This window comes from Pongo abelii, chromosome 1 (assembly GCF_028885655.2).
Source record: "Pongo abelii isolate AG06213 chromosome 1, NHGRI_mPonAbe1-v2.0_pri, whole genome shotgun sequence".
Classification (NCBI taxonomy): domain Eukaryota; kingdom Metazoa; phylum Chordata; class Mammalia; order Primates; family Hominidae; genus Pongo; species Pongo abelii.
In genome coordinates, this window is record NC_071985.2 from 96,380,815 (window position 1) to 96,403,396 (window position 22,582).

The 22,582-nt window shown below is 46.5% G+C and overlaps 1 protein-coding gene across 16 annotated transcripts in view; it reads left to right on the top strand.

The window, feature by feature from the left end:
- The first annotated feature begins 1,045 nt into the window (after nt 1-1,045).
- Nucleotides 1,046-22,582, top strand: part of TPM3 (tropomyosin 3) — a 36,806-nt gene continuing 15,269 nt past the window's right edge. For 3 of the 16 annotated variants that reach the window (XM_055078569.2, XM_055078571.2, XM_055078567.2), the window contains exons 1-5: nt 1,046-1,969; nt 2,570-2,695; nt 17,882-18,015; nt 21,024-21,141; nt 21,247-21,317. In XM_055078569.2, coding sequence (XP_054934544.1) covers nt 1,853-1,969; nt 2,570-2,695; nt 17,882-18,015; nt 21,024-21,141; nt 21,247-21,317 — 566 coding nt within the window. In that variant the 5' untranslated portion in view covers nt 1,046-1,852. 16 annotated transcript variants of the gene reach the window in all.

Sequence of the window (22,582 nt, forward strand, 5' to 3'; positions counted from 1 at the left end):
GCAGGGGCCAGTACCCTTCCTCAAGGAGATGGCTCTCCACCTAGACATGATTGGTGCCTGGTGTCTGCTCTATTCTTTCTTTGCACTTGGAAGGAAGGGAGATGACCCCCAAAGCTCTCCTGCCTGCTTCTGTGTGATATGTTTGATATTGGGTTGTTTAATTAGGAACCAACTAAATGTCAAACATATTCTTACAGCAGCAGGTGATTCAGCACCACACTCTTTCATACTTCAATCTCTGGGGCTCCTGTCTCTTTTACTGAACCTCTTCTCTCCAGGACCCCCCCCAAAAGTCCAGTAGCTGCAACCTATGTGGATTTCAATCTTAACCTAAGAGGGCTGGTGTGGGAGTGGGACAGAGTTGGAATTTGAGGATAGAATCTATTTCTTGTCCCCTTATACTAGAAGGGACATATCTCTTTTCTTTATCTCTTCTTGTCCTCGTATTTTTCTCCCCCTTATTCACTTGCCCACCCCATCCCCCATTTTCCACTCCTTCCTCTCCCTGTTCCCTAACCCCTTTCCCTGGCTAATCTCCAGGGAAAGGAGACTTGGTTTCTCCTCTCTCTGTCGAGAGTCAGCTGATGGTCTATCTGCCTATCTACCTCTAGTGACTGGAAGCTCTCGATAGTGGACTCCAGCTCTGCTCTACCCACTGGCCTGGTGGGTGTCTCAGTTCCCCCATTGCTGGGGCTTAGCATTAACTCTCACTATCCTTGACATAAATGACTAACTAGAGCCATTTATATTTGTCCAATATATCTAGTCACCTTGAACAGTGCCCACCTCTCCCCTGGCATATTTGCAGGTGTATGGTGCCAGTGGACTGGTATCCTTGCCACCTGTTAGTAACAAGGCTCCCAATGGAAGAATAAACATGGTCTGGAACTAAACTGGAAAGAATAGAGCTGATAATGATGATTATGATGATGTGGTGAGCGGCAGCATTGGGGAGAATTAAGAAGGGAGAAGATAAAGGGAAGAGGAGAGAGCCACACAGACCGAGGTCCGTGTGGGTATAACAGTTCTATTTTAAGATTACTGTGGGAAAACAAAGGGCATGATCCTGTCTGGATTGTTCTGACCCTCCCCTGTTTCTCTCCCCACCCCACTTGAAGCTCTGGGATAGCCTTCAAGGATAGGGTTGGAGATTCCAACCCTACCCTCTTACTCTACTCTTGTGGCTCTTGGTGGGGAGGAAAAACGTCTCCCTGCCAATCGGAGACTCCCAAAATAGCACAGCAATTTGATCTTGGGATCTGGGAGATTTGTTAAGGATCATGAGTGACCTCCCCTCTTCCCTGTTGCCCAAGCTCCTTGAATACCAGGAATCAAAAGCTAAAACTCAACTAATGGAGTTTGACCAGCATTCAACACAGTCTGGGGGAGAGTGAAACGGGAAGCTGAAAGGCAACCAGGACCCTCTGGATGCAAACTGCCAACCTAGAATTGCCAAAGTACCCTTCTCTATTTCAATGTTCTTCCCTCCCCTCTTCCTCCTCTTTTAAAACATCCATAGAGCTGCCCAGAATGAGTGGAAAGTTTTAGGGTCAGGGAGAACCTCTTCCCTCCCCCACTTTCCATTGTCTAAAATCAGCCTCAGCTGCTGCTAGATTTTTTTTGCTGGTGATGTCAGTTCATCAAAGCGTCTCACCCTGTGTTCCCCCAGGAGAACAATGATGGGGTGGAGGGAGCTGGAAAGACCATATTAGGAACAAAAGGTGGAGCTATGAGCACAGATAAAGACTCAAGTCTGGGGACCTCCTGGTCACTCAGGCCGCAGCCCCTTCTTTCTTGCCCCAGTCTTCAGTTCTCCAGTGTTCACAGGTGAGCCTACCAACAGCCACTGCTCATGATGGAGGCCATCAAGAAAAAGATGCAGATGCTGAAGTTAGACAAGGAGAATGCTCTGGATCGGGCAGAGCAAGCTGAAGCTGAGCAGAAGCAGGCAGAAGAAAGAAGTAAACAGGTAGGCACTGGCATTGGTCTCTCTCATCTGCTAGTGAACAAGACTGTGAAATGGAAGGGAGTTTTCATAGGAAAGACAGTGACTACTGGTGTCACCTCCTTTTTGGGGGTGGGATGGACTCCCCAGCCTCACTGGAGGAGCAGAGGACATCTAACATATCTGTCTCAGACTGCCTTTGTGACCTTGGGAAAGTCAGTGGCCTCTTCTGAGCCACAGTATGTCTGCTGAATTTAAGTAGAAATGGACCATGTTTTGGAAGAACCCTTGACTTCTAGAGGAAAAGGTAAAAGTTCTAGAGGGAAAGAGCATCTCTTTTCACTCAAATAGCATCACGGGCATCTACACTTTAGATATTTATCATCCAAGGGTCTTGGATGAAAACCCAGGATGGCTTGGTCATCTTAGGATCAGAGATTATAGGGTCATAGGCCAAGCTACAGCATAACTCCTGAGGCAGTGGGCTGGAAGTGGCTGGGGAGAAAGTGTGTCTCACTAGGGATGGTAACATGGAGGTTACACTCAGGGCTCCAAGAGCCCAGGGTCCAACCCTGCATTGTTGTGTTTGTGTGTTTTTGTGTGTGACTCTCCGGGCTCCTATAGCTGGAGGATGAGCTGGCAGCCATGCAGAAGAAGCTGAAAGGGACAGAGGATGAGCTGGACAAGTATTCTGAAGCTTTGAAGGATGCCCAGGAGAAGCTGGAACTGGCAGAGAAGAAGGCTGCTGATGTGAGTTATTAGAGAGATGGAGGATGGGTTTAAGCTACACATATAGATCTTTATGTTAATATATGATGAAATTCCAAACACACTTGTGGGTTCATGGAACACAGACATATATACTCACATACATTTTTGCATATAAGCACATGCTGGTATATTCTCATAATGGCATGTATTTTCTTTCTTAAAGACATCTCCAACATGTTACAAGTTTTTTTTTTAAATACATGTGAAAGTCTCATTTATCTTCTATCACCAACCCAGGAATTTAATTATCTTTCCCAGAACCTGGACAAAGAGAGGGGACTCTAAGTTCAGAATGCTGTCACTTAACCTCCTCCCCCATGCCACATTCTTAGCTTTTATGTCCAAATCTTGGCATGTGGATATGTGTATTAATAGGGAACCTCTCATCTCTCAACTGCCCAACAAAACCAGCTCGGATTTCACAATGGGAAATGGAGGTCACACTGACCCTGGCCATATATGGGTTTATTTATCTTGGCCAATGCGGGCATTTGCCTTTATGCCATGGAGATGCCATATGAAGCATTGCTCCTAGGGCAGCAGAAAGATCCCTACAGTGACAGACTATAATAGAAACTAAGAAGGAATCTTAGGGGGTAAAAGTATCACCACTAGACTTCACTCTATGACCGTGAGTAATTACTCAGCTTGTCTAGGGCTGAATTTTCCCATTCTAAAATAAAATAAATTCTCTTTTCCATCTCGTATTATCCCATCATCACCTACTTTCCTTCATCTTCAACCTTGAAGTTTGCTGCAAAGATAAATGACAGAGTAGATTGAAAAGTGTTTTAGAAGAAAAGTACCATAGGAATCTTACCAACAACAACAAAAATGTCCCAGTATTGGTGGAAACAAGTTTCTCAGCGAACTGAGTTAATAGGAAAAAAGGAGCATGTAATATTTAAAACCATATTTGGGCTGGGCGCGGTGGCTCACGCCTGTAATCCCAGCACTTTGGGAGGCCGAGGCGGGTGGATCACCTGAGGTCTAGAGTTTGAGACCAGCCTGGCCAACATGGTGAAACCCTGTCTCTACTAAAAATACAAAAATTAGCCAGGTGTGGTGGCGGGTGCCTGTAATCCCAGCTACTCAGGAGGCTGAGGCAGGAGAATCGCTTGAACCCAGGAGGCGGAGGTTGCACAGAGCTGAGATTGTACCACTGCACTCTAACCTGGGCAACAGAGAGAGACTCCGTCTCAAAAAATAAATCAATAAAATAAAATCACATTTGGTTTTGGAAAATAGCTAGAGGGACAGTCAGAGTGAACCATTCATAAATGCTTTCGGATCCTCATATTTGGTCTCTCTGCCATCAGGTTTCTTTCCTTTTCTTTTCTTTTCTTTTTTTTTTTTTTGAGACGGGGTTTCACTCTTGTTGCCCAGGCTGTAATGAAATGATACTATCTCGGCTCACTGCCACCTCCACCTCCCAGGTTGAAGCGATTCTCCTATCTCAGCCTCCTGAGTAACTGGGATTACAGGCACGTGCCACCACGCCCAGCTGGCTAATTTTCATATTTTTACTAGAGACGGGGTTTCATCATATTGGTCAGGCTTGTCTTGAACTCCTGACCTCAGGTGATCCGCCTGCCTCGGCCTCCCAAAGTGCTGGGATTACAGGCGTGAGCCACCCCACCCAGCCAGGTTTCTTTTTATTGTTGTTGTTGAGATGGAGTCTCGCTCTGTTGCCCAGGCTGGAGTGCAGTGGCACAATCTAGGCACACTGCAAGCTCTGCCTCCTGGATTCAAGCCATTCTCCTGCCTCAGCCTTCCAAGTAGCTGGGATTGCAGGTGCGTGCCACCATACCCAAATAATTTTTGTATTTTTTTTAATAAAGATGGGGTTTCGCCATGTTGGCCATGCTGGTCTCGAACTCCTAACCTCAAGTGATCCGCCTGCCTCAGTGTCCCAAAGTGCTGGGATTACAGGCGTGAGCCACTGCGCCCAGCCTAAGCCACTGGGCCTGGGCTTTTTTTTTTTTTTTTTTGAGACAGAGTCTTGCTCTATCACCAAGGCTGGAGTGCAGTGGCAAGATCTTGACTCACTGCAACCTCCACCTCCCGGGTTCAGGTGATTCTCCTGCCTCAGTCTCCTGAGTAGCTGGGATTACAAGCACCCGCCACCATGCCCGGGTAATTTTTTGTAGTTTTAGTAGAGATAGTGTTTCACCATGTTGGCCAGGCTGGTCTCCAACTCCTGACCTCAAGTGATCCACCCACCTTGGCCTCTCAAAATGCTGGAATTACAGGTGTGAGCCACCATGCCTGGCCTCTGCCATTAGGTTTCTGATCTGTTTTGTTTTCTACCACTTTCAGTGGCCAAGGAAAGTGGTGAGAATTGAATATATTATGCCAGAGATTAGAAACACAAACTGGATAATATACATCATTTAAACTCATTTTTCCAAAAGTTAAGGCCAGCACAAGCTATATATATATATATATTTTTTTTTTTTTTTTTTTTGAGACAGGGTCTTGCTCTGTCACCCAGGCTGGAGTGCACTGGTATGATCTTGGCTCACCGCAACCTCCACCTCCCAAGTTCATACCATTCTCCTGCCTCAGCCTCCCCAGTAGCTGGGACTACAGGTGCCCGCCACCGCGCCCAGCTAATTTTTTGTATTTTTAGTAGAGATGGGGTTTCACCATGTTAGCCAGGATGGTCTCGATCTCCTGACCTTGTGATCCACCTGCCTCGGCCTCCCAAAGTGCTGGGATTACAGGTGTGAGCCACCGCACCCGGCCAGGCCACCACAAACTATTAATTCTCCCTTCTTGTGCCCAGTGTGGTGGTTCAGACCTGTAATTCCAGCACTTTGCTTTGAGAGGCCAGGGTGGGAGAATCGCCTGAGGCTAGGAGTTCAAGACCAGCCTGGGGAACATAGTGAGGCCCTATCTTTACAAAAAATTTAAAAATTAGCCAGGTGTGGTGGCACGTGCCTGTAGTCCCGGGTACTTGGGAGGCTGAGATGGGAGGATTGCTTGAAGCCAGGAGTTCAAGCTTGCAGTGAGGTATGATAATGCTACTGCACTCCAGCCTAGGTGACAGAGCAAGACCCTGTCTCTATTTAAAATAATAAAAATTCTCCCTTCTCAGAAAACTCAACAAAACAAAACAAAACAAACAAACAAACAAAAAAACAACCCTACCAAATCTACAGGTTACCCCTGGGCTTTGGGCAAGTGGATGGCTGGCTGGAGTTGTATAGCCTAGGTTCCTGGTATATTTGGATGGATCTCTCTGTTTCTAACATATGGGCATGAAGATAGAAGTTTTCACAAACTAGCACAATGTCAGGTTAATAACAGTTTTGTGGGAAATTGGGTAACATCAGTCTGGGTCTGTTCTTAGGCTGCAACAGCTAGTATGTGGGCTTGAGGAGGTGTTTCCAGGAGTAAGAAAAAGAACAAGTCTAACCTGAGATCATGAGAAGGAGAATAACATAGAGGCTCTATGCAATACATCAAAATCATTAGGAATATAAAAGGATTTCCTGGGGATGAATTCTGTCTATCTTAATCTGTTTTACACATGTACAGACATACACATACACACACATAGCACCCCTCACCTAGATACGGTCTACTCAGTATATTCATTTGAAAGAAGTTTCTTCATATTTACATAGGAATCCACCAAAACCCATTTAAATATGTAAAGTGAGGATTAAAAATACTCATTCAACCCCTCTCCCCTTTGATAGCTTTCTCAAGTCAGAAAGTACCCTCAGAGATATGTATAAGAACAAGAAACAGGAGAGGAAGGTTGTGGCCAGGAGCAAGCAAGAAGAAAGGTTTCTTTCCTCAAAGCTAGAGTCAGCAAACTACCACCTGTGGGTTAAATCTTGCAACAGCCTGGTTTTGTAAATAAAGTTTTATCGGAACACAAGTCATGCTCATTCATGTACATACTGTCTACTGGCTTTCTTTTCTCTCTGGCCACAAGACCCTAAAAGTTCGATGACCCCTGCCTCAAAGGGTCAAAGAAGGACAGTGTTTATAGGAATTGGGAGAGGTGCTGCATAAGGAGCAACAAGGTTAAAAGCAGAAAGCAAAGGTAAGAGTCATCAGCAGCATAATATATGCATCTTTGGAGGGAGTATACTCTGTCCAATACAAAGGAAGTTAACAGCTCAGCTTCTGTCCTTGAGGTTAATAAATAAGTAAACAGAGCATATTATCTTGAAGTAGATATAAGGGGTAGAGAAGGAGGAGGGAGTCAATAACTACGTGTTTACACAAGCAGTTCTGGTTATCTGAGAAGCCTTTGTGAAAAGTGCAGGATTTACTAGGACTGCTTGAATAAAGAAAGGCCAAGGGTCTGGCAAGGCGAGTCCAAACTTTTGTTTTTTTCCTCCCTAAGTTTGTCTAACTTTGTTTTCTAAGTTGTGGTAAAATACACATACATAAAACTTACCATTTTAACCATTTTTAAATGTCTAATTCGTAGTAGCATATTCACATTGTTGTGCAACCACATCTAAGATCATTTTAATCCAAGATGAAATCGGATGCTGTTTAGGGAGAAACAAAGGGAAAGAGGAGTGCATTGTTAGGACATAGAGTCATAACACCTAGGGACAGGTGGCAGGAAGAATGGGGAGAGAAGGGACAACGATGGACATATACACCTGTTGATATATTGTATTGCTGGTTACTAGGAACACAATAGCCCTGGGCCCCTTGCTGTCTATCCGTTGTGCTTCTAAAGGCTATCATGAGTCAGCCCATCTGTTTCCCTGGATCAAGAGGAGATTATCTGCTCAAATCTACCAGTCTCAGGAATGCAGTGGTGCTCTCAACAGCCTTTTGGTTTGGCTAGGATGAGGTCTTCTGCTGCTTTACCAGGGCACAGGGAGGTACAATAGTGCCCCCTGCTGAGCAGCACCTAGATGACAAAGTGTCACTTCTGCCACATCTTGGTCAGACTTCTACAAAGCAAGTTAGAAAAAGTCTTAGGCCATCAGGATACAGTCTATTAAGAGTCAGAACCCTGATCTTCCTTCCTAATTTCTGGGGGGAAAATCAGTGTGCAGGTTACTCTATTGAGAAAATTATTATCTATCCAAGTTGTTTCTTCTGAATAGTCTCATTGCTCGGTATTTTCAAAAGGTGATAGGAAAACAGAGGCTCTGCAGGGAGCATTCTCAGAACTAGACATTGAGGGCAGCAACTGTCTTGCCTACTATTCCTTTCAGGGATTAGGATTCTTCATTATAAGTCCTGTTCCATGTCCTAATTTTCTAGGAGAAAAGAGAGCTGCCCAAGAAGAAAAATTTATCATGATTACCTACTGGGAAGGTGGGAGGAATACAGAGAAATAAGAGGGAAGATAACATTCTCAAGTCTTTTTACTATTGTGCTTCCAGAAATCCTGCACGGCAGTCCCTAAAGGGAAAGTTTCATTTTTTGTTGTTTTTCTTTTCTTCTTCTTTTTTCTTGAGACTATGTCTCACTCTGTCACTCAAGCTGGAGTGCAGTGGTGCGATCTCGGCTCAATGCAACCTCTGCCACCCGGGTTCAAGCAATTCTCTTGCCTCAGCCTCCCGAGTGGCTGGGATTACAGGTGCCTGCCACTGCACCTGGCTAGTTTTTTGCTTGTTTGACTTTGTGGTTTTTAGTAGAGACAGGGTTTCACCATCTTGGCCAGGCTGGTCTTGAACTCCTGACCTCGTGATCCACCTGCCTCGGCCTCCCAAAGTGCTGGGATTACAGGCGTGAGCCACTGCACCTGGTCTGTTTAGCCTTTTTTTTTTTTTTTTTTTTTTTTGATACAGAGTCTCACTCTGTCACCCGGGCTGGAGTACAGTGGCACCATCTCAGCTCACTGCAACCTCTGCCTCCCGGGTTTAAGCAATTCTCTTGCCTCAGCCTCCCTGAGTAGCTGGAACTACAGGTGTGCACCACCATGCCCGGCTAATTTTTGCACTTTTAGTAGAGACGGAGTTTTGCCATGTTGGCCAGGCTGGTCTCAAACTCCTGACCTCAGGTGATCTGCCTGCCGTGGCCTCCCAAAGTGCTGGGATTACAGGCATGAGCCACCACATCTGGCCAAGGGGAAGTTTCTAACTCATAAACAGTTCCTTGGGGGGTACTTGGAAGTACAGTGGCACTGAAATTGGTGAAAGTTGTAACAGAATGGAAGCTCAATTCCACAGTACAGTTTACAGGCACTCATGTCTGGCTGTTGCATGAAGGATCTAGTAACAGTCGTCTGTTTTTTATTTTTTTGAGACAGGCTCTCAATTTGTCACCCAGACTGGAGGCAGTGGTACATTCTCAGCTCACTGCAACCTCTGCCTTCCCGGCTCAAGAAATCTTCCCACCTCAGCCTCCCAAGTAGCTGGGACTACAGACGTGCTGCCACCAGGCCTGGCTAATTTTTTCATTGTTCGTAGAGACGAGGTCTCACAGTACTGTTCAGGCTGGTCTCAAACTCTGGGCTGAAGTGATCTTCTCGCCTTGGCCTCCCAAAATGTTGGGATTACAGGCATGAGTCACCCCGCCCGGCTGACAGTGGTCTGTAATAGAGGATTTCTTCCTGATAAAATGGGGGCATATCTTTCTTATCTACAAAAGGAATTGTAAGTGATTATTAAATTATTTATTTATTTTTACAGATGAGGTCTTGCTATATTGCCCAGGCTGGTTTTGAACTCCTGGGCTCAAGCCATCCTCCCACCTCAGCCTCCCAAAATCCTAGACTTACAGACATGAGCTACCACGCCCAGCTGATGATTAAATTGCCAAGTCCTGAATCATTCCAAGGTTTGGAGGGGCTGGAAGGTTGGTTAATTTGGTGCATGATGACTCTCAAAAGTAACAGGGACCTGTAATCCCAGCACTTTGGGAGGCCGAGGCCGGCGGATCACGAGGTCAGGAGATCTAGACCATCCTGGCTAACACGGTGAAACCCCGTCTCTACTAAAACTACAAAAAAAAAAAAAAAAAAATTAGGCTGGGCGCGGTGGCTCACGCCTGTAATCCCAGCACTTTGGGAGGCCGAGGCGGGCGGATCACGAGGTCAGGAGATCGAGACCACGGTGAAACCCCGCCTCTACTAAAAATACAAAACATTAGCTGGGCGCAGTGGCGGGCGCCTGTAGTCCCAGCTACTCGGGAGGCTGAGGCAGGAGAATGGCGTAAACCCGGAAGGCGGAGCTTGCAGTGAGCCGAGATCGCGCCACTGCAGTCCCACCTGGGTGAAAGAGCGAGACTCCGTCTCAAAAAAAAAAAAAAAAAATTAGACGGGCGTGGTGGAGCGCGCTACTCCGGAGGCTGAGGCAGGAGAATCTCTTGAACTCGGGAGGCGGAGCTTACGGTGAGCCGAGCTCGCGCCACTGCACTCCAACCTGGGCGACAGAGGAGACTCCGTCCCAAAAAATAAAAAACAAAACAAAAATAAATAAAAGGGAGCCCGACGGAGTGGCGTGCACCTGTAGTCCCAGCTACACCAGAGGCTGAGGTAGCAGGCTCGCTTGAGCCCAGGAGTTCGAAGCTGTAGTGAGTTGTGATCTCGCCACTGCCTGCACTCCAGCAAGAGCGAGATCTTGTCTCTTAAAAAAAAAAAAAAAAAAAAAAAAAGAGGAGAAAAGTCTGTTGTTCTAAATAGAACACTTAAGTTCATACCATGCCAAATAGAATGAGAATTTGTGCCATCTTGCCTATGCCTTCCACTCCGACAGTTCCATTCATTGACTTCCAGGAGACGGGAGAGAACCTACCTACCTGAGCCGACTTTGAAAGGAGACTGAGTGGGGCTCTTTTGAACCTGAGGCCCAGAAAGTCTTTTAAACTTTTCTTAGAACTTGGTTTTGGAGTTTGTCGTGGGGTGAGTGGAAGCAGAGACTTGTAGGATGTTTACATTGTGGAGCAAATACAGTGAGCGGTGACGGGTATCGGCATTGGGGGAATGAGGGGTCAATTGCAGGAGTGTAAGGTCAGCCCACTACCTGCAAAGGGGCCAACCATTGTGGGCAGCCAGCCTGGCGGGAGAGGCTAGGGCACGAAGCGCCGCCCAGTTACCATGGTAACACTCCCTCGTCCCAACCCCGTCCCAGTTTACTGGCCCAAGGTAAGGCCGGGAAGGGTAGCCCAGGGCGACTGGGAGGATCTACTCCCTGCCGCGACTCTCCCTCAAGTGGACTGCCTTCCCGCCTGCCTGGCGGTGGGAGGGCGCGGCAGAGGGACGTCACATCCGGGCGGGTTGGTGAGTTCCGGTATTTCAGGGCGTAGCAGGCGGAAGTAAGGGTGAGAGGAGGCTGCAACGCCGAGCGGAGGAGGCAGGAACCGGAGCGCGAGCAGTAGCTGGGTGGGCACCATGGCTGGGATCACCACCATCGAGGCGGTGAAGCGCAAGATCCAGGTTCTGCAGCAGCAGGCAGATGATGCAGAGGAGCGAGCTGAGCGCCTCCAGCGAGAAGTTGAGGGAGAAAGGCGGGCCCGGGAACAGGTACGGAGATGGTGAGGCTCCTGAGGGAGGGGCAGGCACTGGAGTATCCGGCAAGCGCAATAAGGTCCCTTTTGCCGTGGAGCACGGTCCTCTGAAGGCCGGCGGGCTCGGAGATGAAGTTGGGATCGCGGAGGATGGGTGGGGCTCAGCACCAGTAGGACAGCAAGCGGACGAGGGGGAAACAGTGCTGGGGCGAGCAGGCTTGACCTTTGAAGAAATTGAGCCTTACGGGGTTTGGGGTGTGGCTTTCCTCCTCTTTTTTTTCTCCACCTCATTCATTCAGTGCCTCCGATCCGGGCGCGGCCGTGGGAGGGGCTCAGCGGCTTCTCCCTCCCCCACTTCCCCATGGAGGGTGGGAGAACTTTGCTCTGGCTTGAGGTTTCCTGCCCAAGGGGTAAGAGTGGGTGGGTGCTTCTCTGTTCGGGGAGGGGCAGTACCGAACGTTCTGTGAAATGGTGAGGGTTATGGGGTGGGAACCGCCGGAAAGACCCCGGCCTGCCTGCTGGCAGCTTTTCCGCTCCCTCCTCCTGCTCAGGAAATGAGGCAGCAGTTGGCTGAGAGGAAGCGCGATGCCCTCCCTCCCTGGAGGAGCTCGAGGCCACAGGACCGCCTCTCATCCTCTGGCCAGGGGCCCTTTCCTCTTACGGGGTGCTCTTGCAGCTGCTACACCCACTCTCTGAATCTACGTGAAACGGCAGGGGAGGGGATAATACTTCTCTCAACGTTAGTGCAAATGTAGGAGCCAACCAAACTTGCCTGGCCCTACCCACAATGACCTGGAAGATTCAGGCCTTTATTGCTGAAGCGTGATCAGTGCAAGCCGAACTGGTTAAGAACATTTCTTCCGAGCAGAGCTGATAAGCGAGTGTATGGCAGAGAATCAGATGGCGTACCAGTCTCAAGGTTTCTGATTGACTTGGGCAATTTGGTGGAGACAATAATGAATTCCAGGTGACTCTAGTGGAATATTTGTTCAACTGAAAGTGGGAACATAAAATGTTGGTGGAATGAACGGTGATTCTAGTGATTTCTTTCTTTCTTTCTTTTTTTTTGAGACAGAGTCTCACTCTGTCTCTCAGGCTGGAGTGCAATGGCATGATCTCGGCTCATTGCAACCTCCGCCTCCCGGGTTCAAGTGATTTTCCTGCCTCAGCCTCCTTAGTAGCTGGGATTACAGGTGCCCGTCACCACGTCCGGTTAATTTTTTGTATTTTTAGTAGAGACGGGGTTTCGCCATATTGGCCAGGCTGGTCTCGAACTCCTGACCTCAGGTGATCCACCCACCTCTGCCTCCCGAAGTGCTCGGATTACAGGTGTGATCCACCGTGCCCAGCCTATTATAGTGATTTCTTTAAACGTCTTTCTGTTTAAAAGTGGCTGATTAGTTTTAGTGTAAGCCATAAGATTTTCCAAGGTCTAGGGTGCAGTCTAATAGATGGAGCTGATATGAGTTGAGGCTTTGTTTTGGAGGATCTTGAGAGAGTAAAGTAACTTGCTAAAATTTAAGATCCAGTGAAAGTACTCATGTGGTTTATTCTTTGTTCTTTGTTCTTTCCCTTGGTAAGTTTTTGTTTTTGTTTTTCTTTTTGGCTGCTCCTCTGGGAAATAACTGAGAATGTTTTTGGGAGGGAGAGGGGTGGATTTCAGAAAAGGATGATAATTGGGGGACAGCTGCCCTCCAGGTTAAATACTTAAAGATTGTTGGAATACTCACTTATTTTTATAAGTGGGCATGGAGATGTTGGGATGGGAGCTTGTCTTCCTCAGTCACCTTTTTCTAGGTAGATTTTTTTCCTCTGTTCAGTTTGCCAACAACTTCTCATTATCTGTGCAAGTGAGATGGACTGGCTGGGTGACTCTTTATGGCCAGTGGCACTTTCTCATCTCCTTTGTTCTGGAGACCAGATAGCTTTAAAGGGGAAGACAGAGGAACTGGCCATGTGTTGAGCTGCAGAATCTTAGGCTCAGTATTTAAGTATGGACATTCTAGGAGCAGTTCTAAGGTGGGTGATTCCTGCCCCCCATCACCCCTCTTTTTTTTTTTTTTTTTTTTTTTTTTTAAGATGGAGACTTGCTCTGTAGCCCAGCCTGGAATGCAGTTGCATGATCTCTGCTCACTGCAACCTCCACCTCCCAGGCTCAAGTGATTCTCCTGCCTTAGCCTCCCGAGTAGCTGGGATTACAGGCATCCACCACCACACCCAGCTAATTTTTTTTTTTTTTTTTTTTGTATTTTTAGTAGAGATGGGGTTTCACCATGTTGGCCAGGCTGGTTTCAAACTCCTGACCTCAAGTGATCTGCCTGCCTCAGCCTCCCAAAGTGCTGAGATTACAGGCATGAGCCACTGCGCCCGTCCTGGGGTGATGTTTCTTAAGCTACTCTCACTCGGAGCCTGCCAAATTTGCTTATTGGGCTGAGGTCTAGTGAGGAAGTCCTCAGAATGGGGAAGTAGGGTAATAGTTAAATATTGATGAAATCATTTCTTCTACTCCCCAGCCTGAAGAAGCTTAATCTTTTGACTTTCTGCTCTGCTGAACTTTGAACCCCTACTGAGGAGGAGACACCTGTGGGAAGGGAGGGGGGTTGCTTGGGCTACCTGTTATCCTCTTAAGGCATTCTAGAATGTGGGTTTTGCAGACTTCTCTCTCCTCTGGAGCGGGAAACTCTGCACTCTCTGATGCTGTTAATGGGATTATCACTTAATTATTTTCCTGGTTACTTTGTGTGAACATCCAAGCTACCCTTGTTAGGAAGCTAGATGAGTCTAAAACTGAGACACTGGTGTTCTACCATCCATCTTTCTTTTCTGCTCTTGGCCTGGAAATTGGTCTTTTATAATGTAGCACCTTGTCAAATTTACTTTCAGTTCTGCATTTCCTTTGTACTTCTGTCTAAATGGAAACGGATGGCAACATAATTTTAAATGCAGTCTTTTTCCTTATCTCTTTTTTTTTGTGGTAGTGGTGGCAAAAATACATATAAAATTTACCATTGTAACCATTTATAAATGTACAGTTCACCTTATCTGTTTTTAATACCTCTCTCCTAATTGTCCCTGATATTTTTCTCTTTTTAATTTTTTTCTAGTCTAAAAAACTTAAGAGGCTGGGTGCGATAGCTCACACCTGTAATCCCAGCCCTTTGGGAGGCCAAGGCGGGTGGATCTGAGGTCCACCTGTGGATCTGATGAAACCCCATCTCTACTAAAAATACAAAAAATTAGCTGGGCATGGTGGCGCATGCCTGTAATCCCAGCTACTTGGGAGGCTGAGGCACAAGAATCGCTTCAACCCTGGAGTCAGAGGTGGCAGTGAACCGGGATTGGATCACGCCACTGTACTCCAGCCTGGGCGAGTGTCGGCACTGGGGGAGTGAGGGGTCAACTGCAGGAGTGTAAGGTCAGCACACTACCTCTGCCTCAAAAAGAAAAAAAATTAATAATAAAAACCTTAAGAGTACTACCGAGGGAGTGGGCTTTGATTCTGGCCTTAATCCTAAATTCGTAGTCTCTGGAGAGGTTAGAATGCTTGACTGTTGTGTGGTTCTCTTCTATTCATGGGCCTGGTGGACTAAGCAACAGGCTTTATCACCTTTCTTTGGTTGCTTTGCTTTCCTTTCTCTTTCCCCAGTACTAGAACACACACTCACAGGGGAGAGGCAGATAGCCCTTTACCCTTGCTTAGGCTCCGCCTTTGTTTACTGTGGGGCAGATAGCTCTACTCCCTTCCAACTTACCTCTCCTTTGGTGAAGTTTAAATTCCCCAAGGACACGGTATCTCCCTGGGTAATGCATTTGTGAGCACAGTGAACTCAAATAGTCCTTTACTCACAGGGCTCAAGCCTAACGTTCTAATACTCTTTCATTTGAATTTCATCTGTGGCTTTTAGCTAATAAGGGAAACCCCCCAGTGTGGCAGAAAGCCAGATTTAGGCTAATCCCCGTCTGTCCTTGGCCCTGTTCTGCCTGAGAGTACCATCACGCTGTCAGTTTCTTGCCTGGAGGGGTTGACATTTGGGAAATCTCTTTGGAGTGGAGGATAGCCGAAGCTGTTGTCAGCCATCTTGTAATGTGACTGAGTTGCTGCTGCATTCTACTCTTTCCCCAATCCCTCACCCAGGATCTTTGCTTCCTGGGCAGTGGAGAATCCTATTGTTACTTGAAGGGAAGAACTACAGAGTACTGTATATCCTCCACACTGGGCAGAGATAGGTCAGCTGAAACACCAAAACCACATCTGGATGGGCATGCTAAAACCTAAGATGATTAGGAAAGTGCAGAGCTTAACGTTTCCCAGGGCCACAGGTAGCCTGGTCTGCAAAAAGTAGGCCTGTTCAATCTCTTGGTACCCGTTGGTATTATTTGACCTGAAAGGGACAGGCACTGTGCATAGACTCATGAGGGAAAAGTCAGCTTGTCTTCCTTGTTCCTTTAAACAAAGTATCAGATCTTGATTCTGCAGGCTTTTGTTTCATTGTAAAGAGAACTGATCCTCTGTGCTAGGAGAAAAGAGAAAGGCAAGGTCCCATTCCCTACCACTCCACCCCCAAGGGGGTCTCTGAAGCTTTTTCTAGGACTCCCATCTCGGGTTCTGCTTTTGATACAGGCTTGTTCATGTGTGCATGGTCTTAGGAGGGCACCAAGATGTGTTTTCCCCCTCTCCCTTTTCAGCCTTGCTAAGAATTCTGTTGTAAATGCTGATTTGTGGGAGAAACTGCCTGAGCCAGCTTGCTGTCATGGCAACTGTACACCCCCGCCCCATAGCCTGTTATCTTCTACTCTAGTTTGGGTAACTACTGGTGAGCTGGATAATGTCTTACATTTCATGAGCTTCCTCTGAATCTAGTTGTATTTTTCGTCTGAGGGGGGTAAGTCATTTTACTAGCAGTGTCTCCTAGGTCTTGCCTGATAGCCTGACTTGCTCTTGACCCGTGGCCTTGTTGGGTTTGTGAGGAGAAATGTGTGTTGTTACAGAGGACATCTATTTTTCTGGAAGAGGCAGAAGCAGAGAATACTTGTCTTTGTGGTGTTTTGAATAGCGTAGTTAGAGGCACAGATGGTTTCTTTATAATTTCAGCTTATGTTGACTTCTCGATTTTCTTTGCCTGGTGGCTAGATTGTAGCCCCAGCCCTCTGCTTCCCTTCCTAGTCTCTTCAACTTCTCATGTTTGTATGTGGAAGTTTTTGTGCCAGTCCTGATGGTTAAAAAGGAGTCTTTTGGTCTATATTCTTCCTCCTCGGAGCTAGTGGCCCAGGCTGTTTCTATAGCTGCACCAACTCCTGCCTGCCAGGAAGAAATCAGGGTAATAGAATTCAGGCACAATCTGGGCTATAGAAGAGAGATCATGTTTACCAGGCACTTGGATAAGCATCTGAACTGGGTGGTGTGCGGGGCATATTGAATTCTTGTATATTGTTGCAGTCAGGGTACCTCCCACCAGTAAAGGTAGCGGGGAGGCAATCATGGAAAGAGATTTTCCTACCATTAGAATTTATCCATCCACCTGCAGGCTGCCTCCTTCTTTCCTTGTTTCTTAGGGAAAACCCATCCAGGATGGGTTTACTGGGACTCTAGCCCATACTTCATTGTGAGATGGAGGCCAGGGGGAAGATTCTCATAAGCTGTATTAGAGGGTGAAGCTAAGGGGATGGCTGAAGAATAGAAAGGAGACAATTCAGAAATTTGGAGGAATGGTAGTGGGTGTGGTGGAAATGTTCTTTCTTTTTTGTAAAGCTATCAAAGCAGATAATTTTAGCCAGAAGCAGCTCCTTGTAGCCAACTTAAAAAAGGAGTACGGGGGCACAAGTTGAAGGGCTGGTGAGTAGGCATCCCAACAATGTTCCATTCTTTTGCTTTCCAGTCTGGAAGGCTATTCTGGAAGACATTCCCTTGGCTAGTTATTCTTCTGATGTGTTAGGGTAAAGTGATCATAGGAATAACAGTTTGAGTTAAGCAGCAATTAATAGGTAATCCAGGATTCCCTCTTTTTTTTTTTTTTTGAAATGGAGTTTCACCGTGTTGCCCAGGCTGGAGTGTAGTGGCGCGATCTCAGCTCACTACAACCTCCGCCTCCTGGGTTCAAGGGATTCTTGTGCCTCAGCCTCCCAAGTAGCTGGGACTAGAGGCACACACCACCACACCTGGCTAATTTTTGTATTTTTTATTAGAGACGGGGTTTCACAATATTGTCCAGGCTGGTCTCAAATTCCTGACCTCATGATCCGCCCGCCCCAGTGGGATTACAGGCGTGAGCCACCACACCCAGTCAGGATACCCTCTTTAAGAAACCTTGCTTATTTTTTTTTTCTGCTTTATGAGACACTTGAAAGGTTACTGAGGATGAGACATGCCTCCAAGCCAGAGCTCAGGCAGAAGGAACCCTTCATTGACTTTCTTTTCTGACTCCAGTGTGTTGAGGAATTTGAACTGAGTCCAGGAAGTGGGTGGTACTAACTCACTGGGCTGGGCAAGGAACTGAGTTTTAAAACACTCTTCCTGTGGAACATATGGGAGTTCGCTGACGGGAAAGGGAGGAAATATATATATATAAAGTTATGTCTGCTAGATCTTTTAACAGCTGAGCTAAGACAAGTTCTACCCTGCGAGACTCTGGCTTTTTCATGGTAGTCAACCCTGATCTTAATGTCATACTTATTTCTTCTTTTCACCATGCCTCTGCTTCCCTTGTCCATTCTTTCCTTCAAATGCAGGCTGAGGCTGAGGTGGCCTCCTTGAACCGTAGGATCCAGCTGGTTGAAGAAGAGCTGGACCGTGCTCAGGAACGCCTGGCCACTGCCCTGCAAAAGCTGGAAGAAGCGGAAAAAGCTGCTGATGAGAGTGAGAGGTGTGTAGGGAAGCCTGATGGAGTGTGGATTTTAAAAGAAGTTCATAATAGTTCTGATCAAGATTTCCTTATAGACCTGTTTTCTAAATAGCAATTCTTGCAGTGTGTGATGGCTCACGCCTGTAATCCCAGCACTTTGGGACACTGAGGCAGGAGGGTGGCTCAAGCCCAAGAAGTTGGGGCTACAGTGAGCTGTGATTGTGCCACTGCACTCCTGGGTGACAGAGCAAGACCCTGTGTCAATCAGTCAATAAAAATAAAATACTAACTCCATCACACAGGATCTCCTTTCTATTCTGCATATTCTGTCCCCTTGAAGACAGTGAGGGTAACTTAGATGTTGTGACCTTTTTGTAATTGGTATTTCCTTACAAATTGGCCTAATGATCCTTAAAATGGGATCACCAGTGTGACTTCTACTTTCTGGATCATAAGCTTCTATTTGTGAGATTAATTTCTCTAAAACAGAGGTTCTCTAAGTAAGGTCTCAGACCAGCAGCATCAGCAATACTTGGGAACTTGGTAAAAATTCACATTCTCAGCTCCTATGCTGATCTGCTGAATCAGAAACTTTGGATGTGGGGCCTGGCAATCTGTTTTTAGTAAGTCTTCTCAATGCTGGTTGCATTATTAGAATCATAGGTAGGGGTGAGGGGGGAAATCACTGGGGAATTTAAAACTGTGGATGCTTAGATCTCATCCCAGTTCCATTAGAATCAGTTGCAAGAGGGGTCTGGGCATTGATGTTTTTAAAGTTCTCCAGCTAATTTTTTTTTTTTTTTTTTTTTGAGACAGAGTCTCGCTCTGTAGCCCAGGCTGGAGTGCAGTGGCACAGTCTGGGCTCACTGCAAGCTCCGCCTCCTGGGTTCACGCCATTCTCCTGCCTCAGCCTCCCAAGTAGCTGGGACTACAGGTGCCCACCACCACGCCCGGCTAATTTTTTGTATTTTTAGTAGAGACAGGGTTTCACCGTGTTAGCCAGGATGGTCTCGATCTCCTGCCTTTGTGATCCTCCTGCCTCGGCCTCACAATGTGCTGGGATTACAGGCGTGAGCCACCGCGCCCGGCCTTCCCCAGCTAATTTTAATGTGTTCCTAGGGTTGAGAACCATGGCCCTTGAACCAAATCATAACTCATGTTTTTGAAAATAGCCAGTTGTCTCCTTGCCACATGTGAGTTAAACTAGAACAGAGGTGCTTGACAACTAAGGGTTTTCAGAATAAATAGTGCCCTTCTAAGGGTACGTTACTACTGTGCAGCTGTGAAAATGAAAGAGGCAGCTATGTGTATATTATTAGAGTAGCATGCAAATTATAGAAAGTGAGGGCCGGGCGCAGTGGCTCACACCTGTAATCCCAACACTTTGGGAGCCTGAGGTGGACGATCACTCGAGGCCAGGAGTTCAAGACCACCGCAGCCAACACAGCAAAATCCAGTCTCTGCTAAAAGTACAAAAATTAGCCAGGCATGGTGGGGCGCGCCTGTAATCCCAGCTCAGGAGGCTAAGGCACGAGAATCACTGGAACCCAAGAGGCGGAGGTTGCAGTGAACCTCCCTTTTTTTTTTTTTGGTCTCAAAAAAAAAGAAAGAAAGTCAGGATAGCTGCATGCTAAATACCAGAGGAAAAAAAAAAAAAGTGTGGAAAACAAGTTGCAGAACCGTCTAGTATATTATTACTTTGGGGAAGCTGGGATGGGATTTTTTTTGTGTATATGTGTGTGTGTATATATATATATGTGTGTGTGTATGTATATGTATATATATGTATATATGTATGTATATGTATATGTGTATATATGTATATGTATATGTGTATATATGTGTATGTATATATATATACACATATATATATATTTAAATAATATTTATTTATTTTTTTGAGACAGAGTCTCACTCTGTCCCCCAGGCTGGAGTGCAGTGGCGCAATCTCGGCTCACTGCAACCTCCACCTCCCGGGTTCAAGCGATTCTCATGCTTCAGCTTCCCCCAAGTAGCTGGGATTACAGGCGCCTGCCACCACGCCTGACTAATTTTTGTATTTCTAGTAGAGACAGGGTTTTGCCATGTTGACCAGGCTGGTCTCAAACTCCTGACCTCAGGTGATCTGCCGGCTTCAGCCTCCCAAAGTGCTGGGATTACAGGTGTGAGCCACCGCGCCCAGCCGCATATATCCATATTTTTATTTAATATTTTAGTATTTAATTTCTTAAAGTTTTTTTGGGGGTGGTGGGGGAGACGGTGTCTCACTCTGTCGCCCAGGCTGGAGTGCAGCAGTGCGATCTTGGCTCACTGCAACCTCTGCCTCCCGGGTTCAAGTGATTATCTTGCCTGAGTAGATGGGATTACAGGTGCTTGCCACCACGCCCAGCTAATTTTTGTATTTTTAGTAGGGACAGGGTTTCACCACATTGGCCAGGCTGGTCTCAAACTCCTGACCTCAAGTGATCCACCTGACTTGACCTCTCAAAGTAATGGGATTACAGGTGTGAGCCACTGTGCTTGGCCAGGATGTATTATCTTTATAACAAAAAGTTTTTTTTTTTTTTTTGAGACAGAGTTTCGCTCTTATTGCCCAGGCTGGAGTGCAATGGCTCGATCTCAGCTCACCGCAACCTCCACCTCCTGAGTTCAAGTGATTCTCCTGCCTGAGCCTCCCAAGTAGCTGGGATTACAGGCATGCACCACCACGCCCAGCTAATTTTGTATTTTTAATAGAGACGGGGTTTCTCCATGTTGGTCAGGCTGGTCTTGAACTCCCGACCTCAGGTGATCTGCCCACCTCAGCCTCCCAAAGTGCTGGGATTATAGGCGTGAGCCACTGCGCCCAGCCATAACAAAAAAAATTTACATGAAATAAACTAACGTGTGGGAGTAGTAACATGGAATTTCCATTTGAGGGGCAAACAGAGAGGAATGGGCTTTTAAAAGTAGAGTTCTGAGACCCTTGGAGTGGAGCTGACCACACACTCCTTAGGGTGTCAGTATTGCTTTTGTCCTATTTCTGGCAGAGGTATGAAGGTTATTGAAAACCGGGCCTTAAAAGATGAAGAAAAGATGGAACTCCAGGAAATCCAGCTCAAAGAAGCTAAGCACATTGCAGAAGAGGCAGATAGGAAGTATGAAGAGGTAAGTGACCTTCTGTTAGTCCCTCTCGTATCAGCCTTTTACAAAGAATAATGCGGTAAATGGCTCCTTTGCTTCACTAAGCTATACTGGGATCTTTTCGTGTAGGTGGCTCGTAAGTTGGTGATCATTGAAGGAGACTTGGAACGCACAGAGGAACGAGCTGAGCTGGCAGAGTCGTGAGTATCTAGCTCCCCAAATCTTCTCATTACCAATTTGTCCCTTCCCCTTTGGCTTGGGCACTAATATGAATAAATTAGCATTCCTTCAACCTTGTTAAACAGGGCCTAGGGAATGGGAGTCATCTATAGTGCTTTTTTAGGCCCAAGAATGGTTTTAGGCTTCCTTATTCTCCTGACTAGTGACAAGTGACAAAAGAGGCTTTCTTATTTTTTGTTGGTAGGGTTTACAAATTGAGAGCAAATAAGGACTAATACATGGTAAATAGTTAACTGGAAGATCCTACTGGGTCGTTCCACCTGGTGTGGAAGACATCAAAGTGGCTATCCTGATTTAAGATCTAGTGTCTGGCTGGGTGTGGTGGCTCACACCTGTAGTCCCAGCTACTTAGTATGCCAAGGCCGGAGGGTTGCTTGAACCCAGGAGTTGGAGGCCAGCCTGGGCGTCATAGGGAGACCCTGTCCCTAAAACAAATAAATCTTAAAAAAAAATCTGGTGTCTGTTTTTTGCCACTTTGCCAATCTGCTGGGGAACCTTAGGGCAAGGGTAGATATTAACTGCTTTCCTGTCGGTACCTTCTGGGCCTTGATTAACAAAGTCAGTGTTGAATGCATATGTATTTGTGCTTCCCTCTTACATTCCCGTCTGCCAGACATAACATATCATGACCATGGTGGTGTTCTCTTCCCATTTTTTGAATTTTTTTTTTCGTTTTGCTGCTTGTTTTCTTGCTGTGTTCCTTTTTGACCTTTCTCCCTCCCCACAACCTGGCTTGTGCCATCCCCGTGACTATCACTAACAGCCGTTGCCGAGAGATGGATGAGCAGATTAGACTGATGGACCAGAACCTGAAGTGTCTGAGTGCTGCTGAAGAAAAGGTACTAACCATTAAGCCCACAGCAAGGTTATATATGTGGTGTGGTTTTGTTTTGTTTTGTTTTTGTTTTGCAGCTGCCTCCCCTCCACTTGATTTTGTTGAGTGCTGTCTCATCTCTTCATGGAATGCTCCATTCTTTTCCACTTACTTGGCATCTTTCATCTCTTCTTTCCTAGTTGCTTCGCTGCCTCTCCACAGGGTCTCCTTCCTTTGGGTGATTTGGGGGACTGTTTGGGTTGGGCATTTGTTCCCACCTCCACCCCAGGTAGCAGTTATGACTTGTTCCTGGTAGTGGATTTCTCTCAAGTGCTTTATTAGTATTCAAACATTTTGACCCCAGGAAGGTCTAGCTCCTGACACGTTCTATGGTAGAGGGAGGAGGGTTGA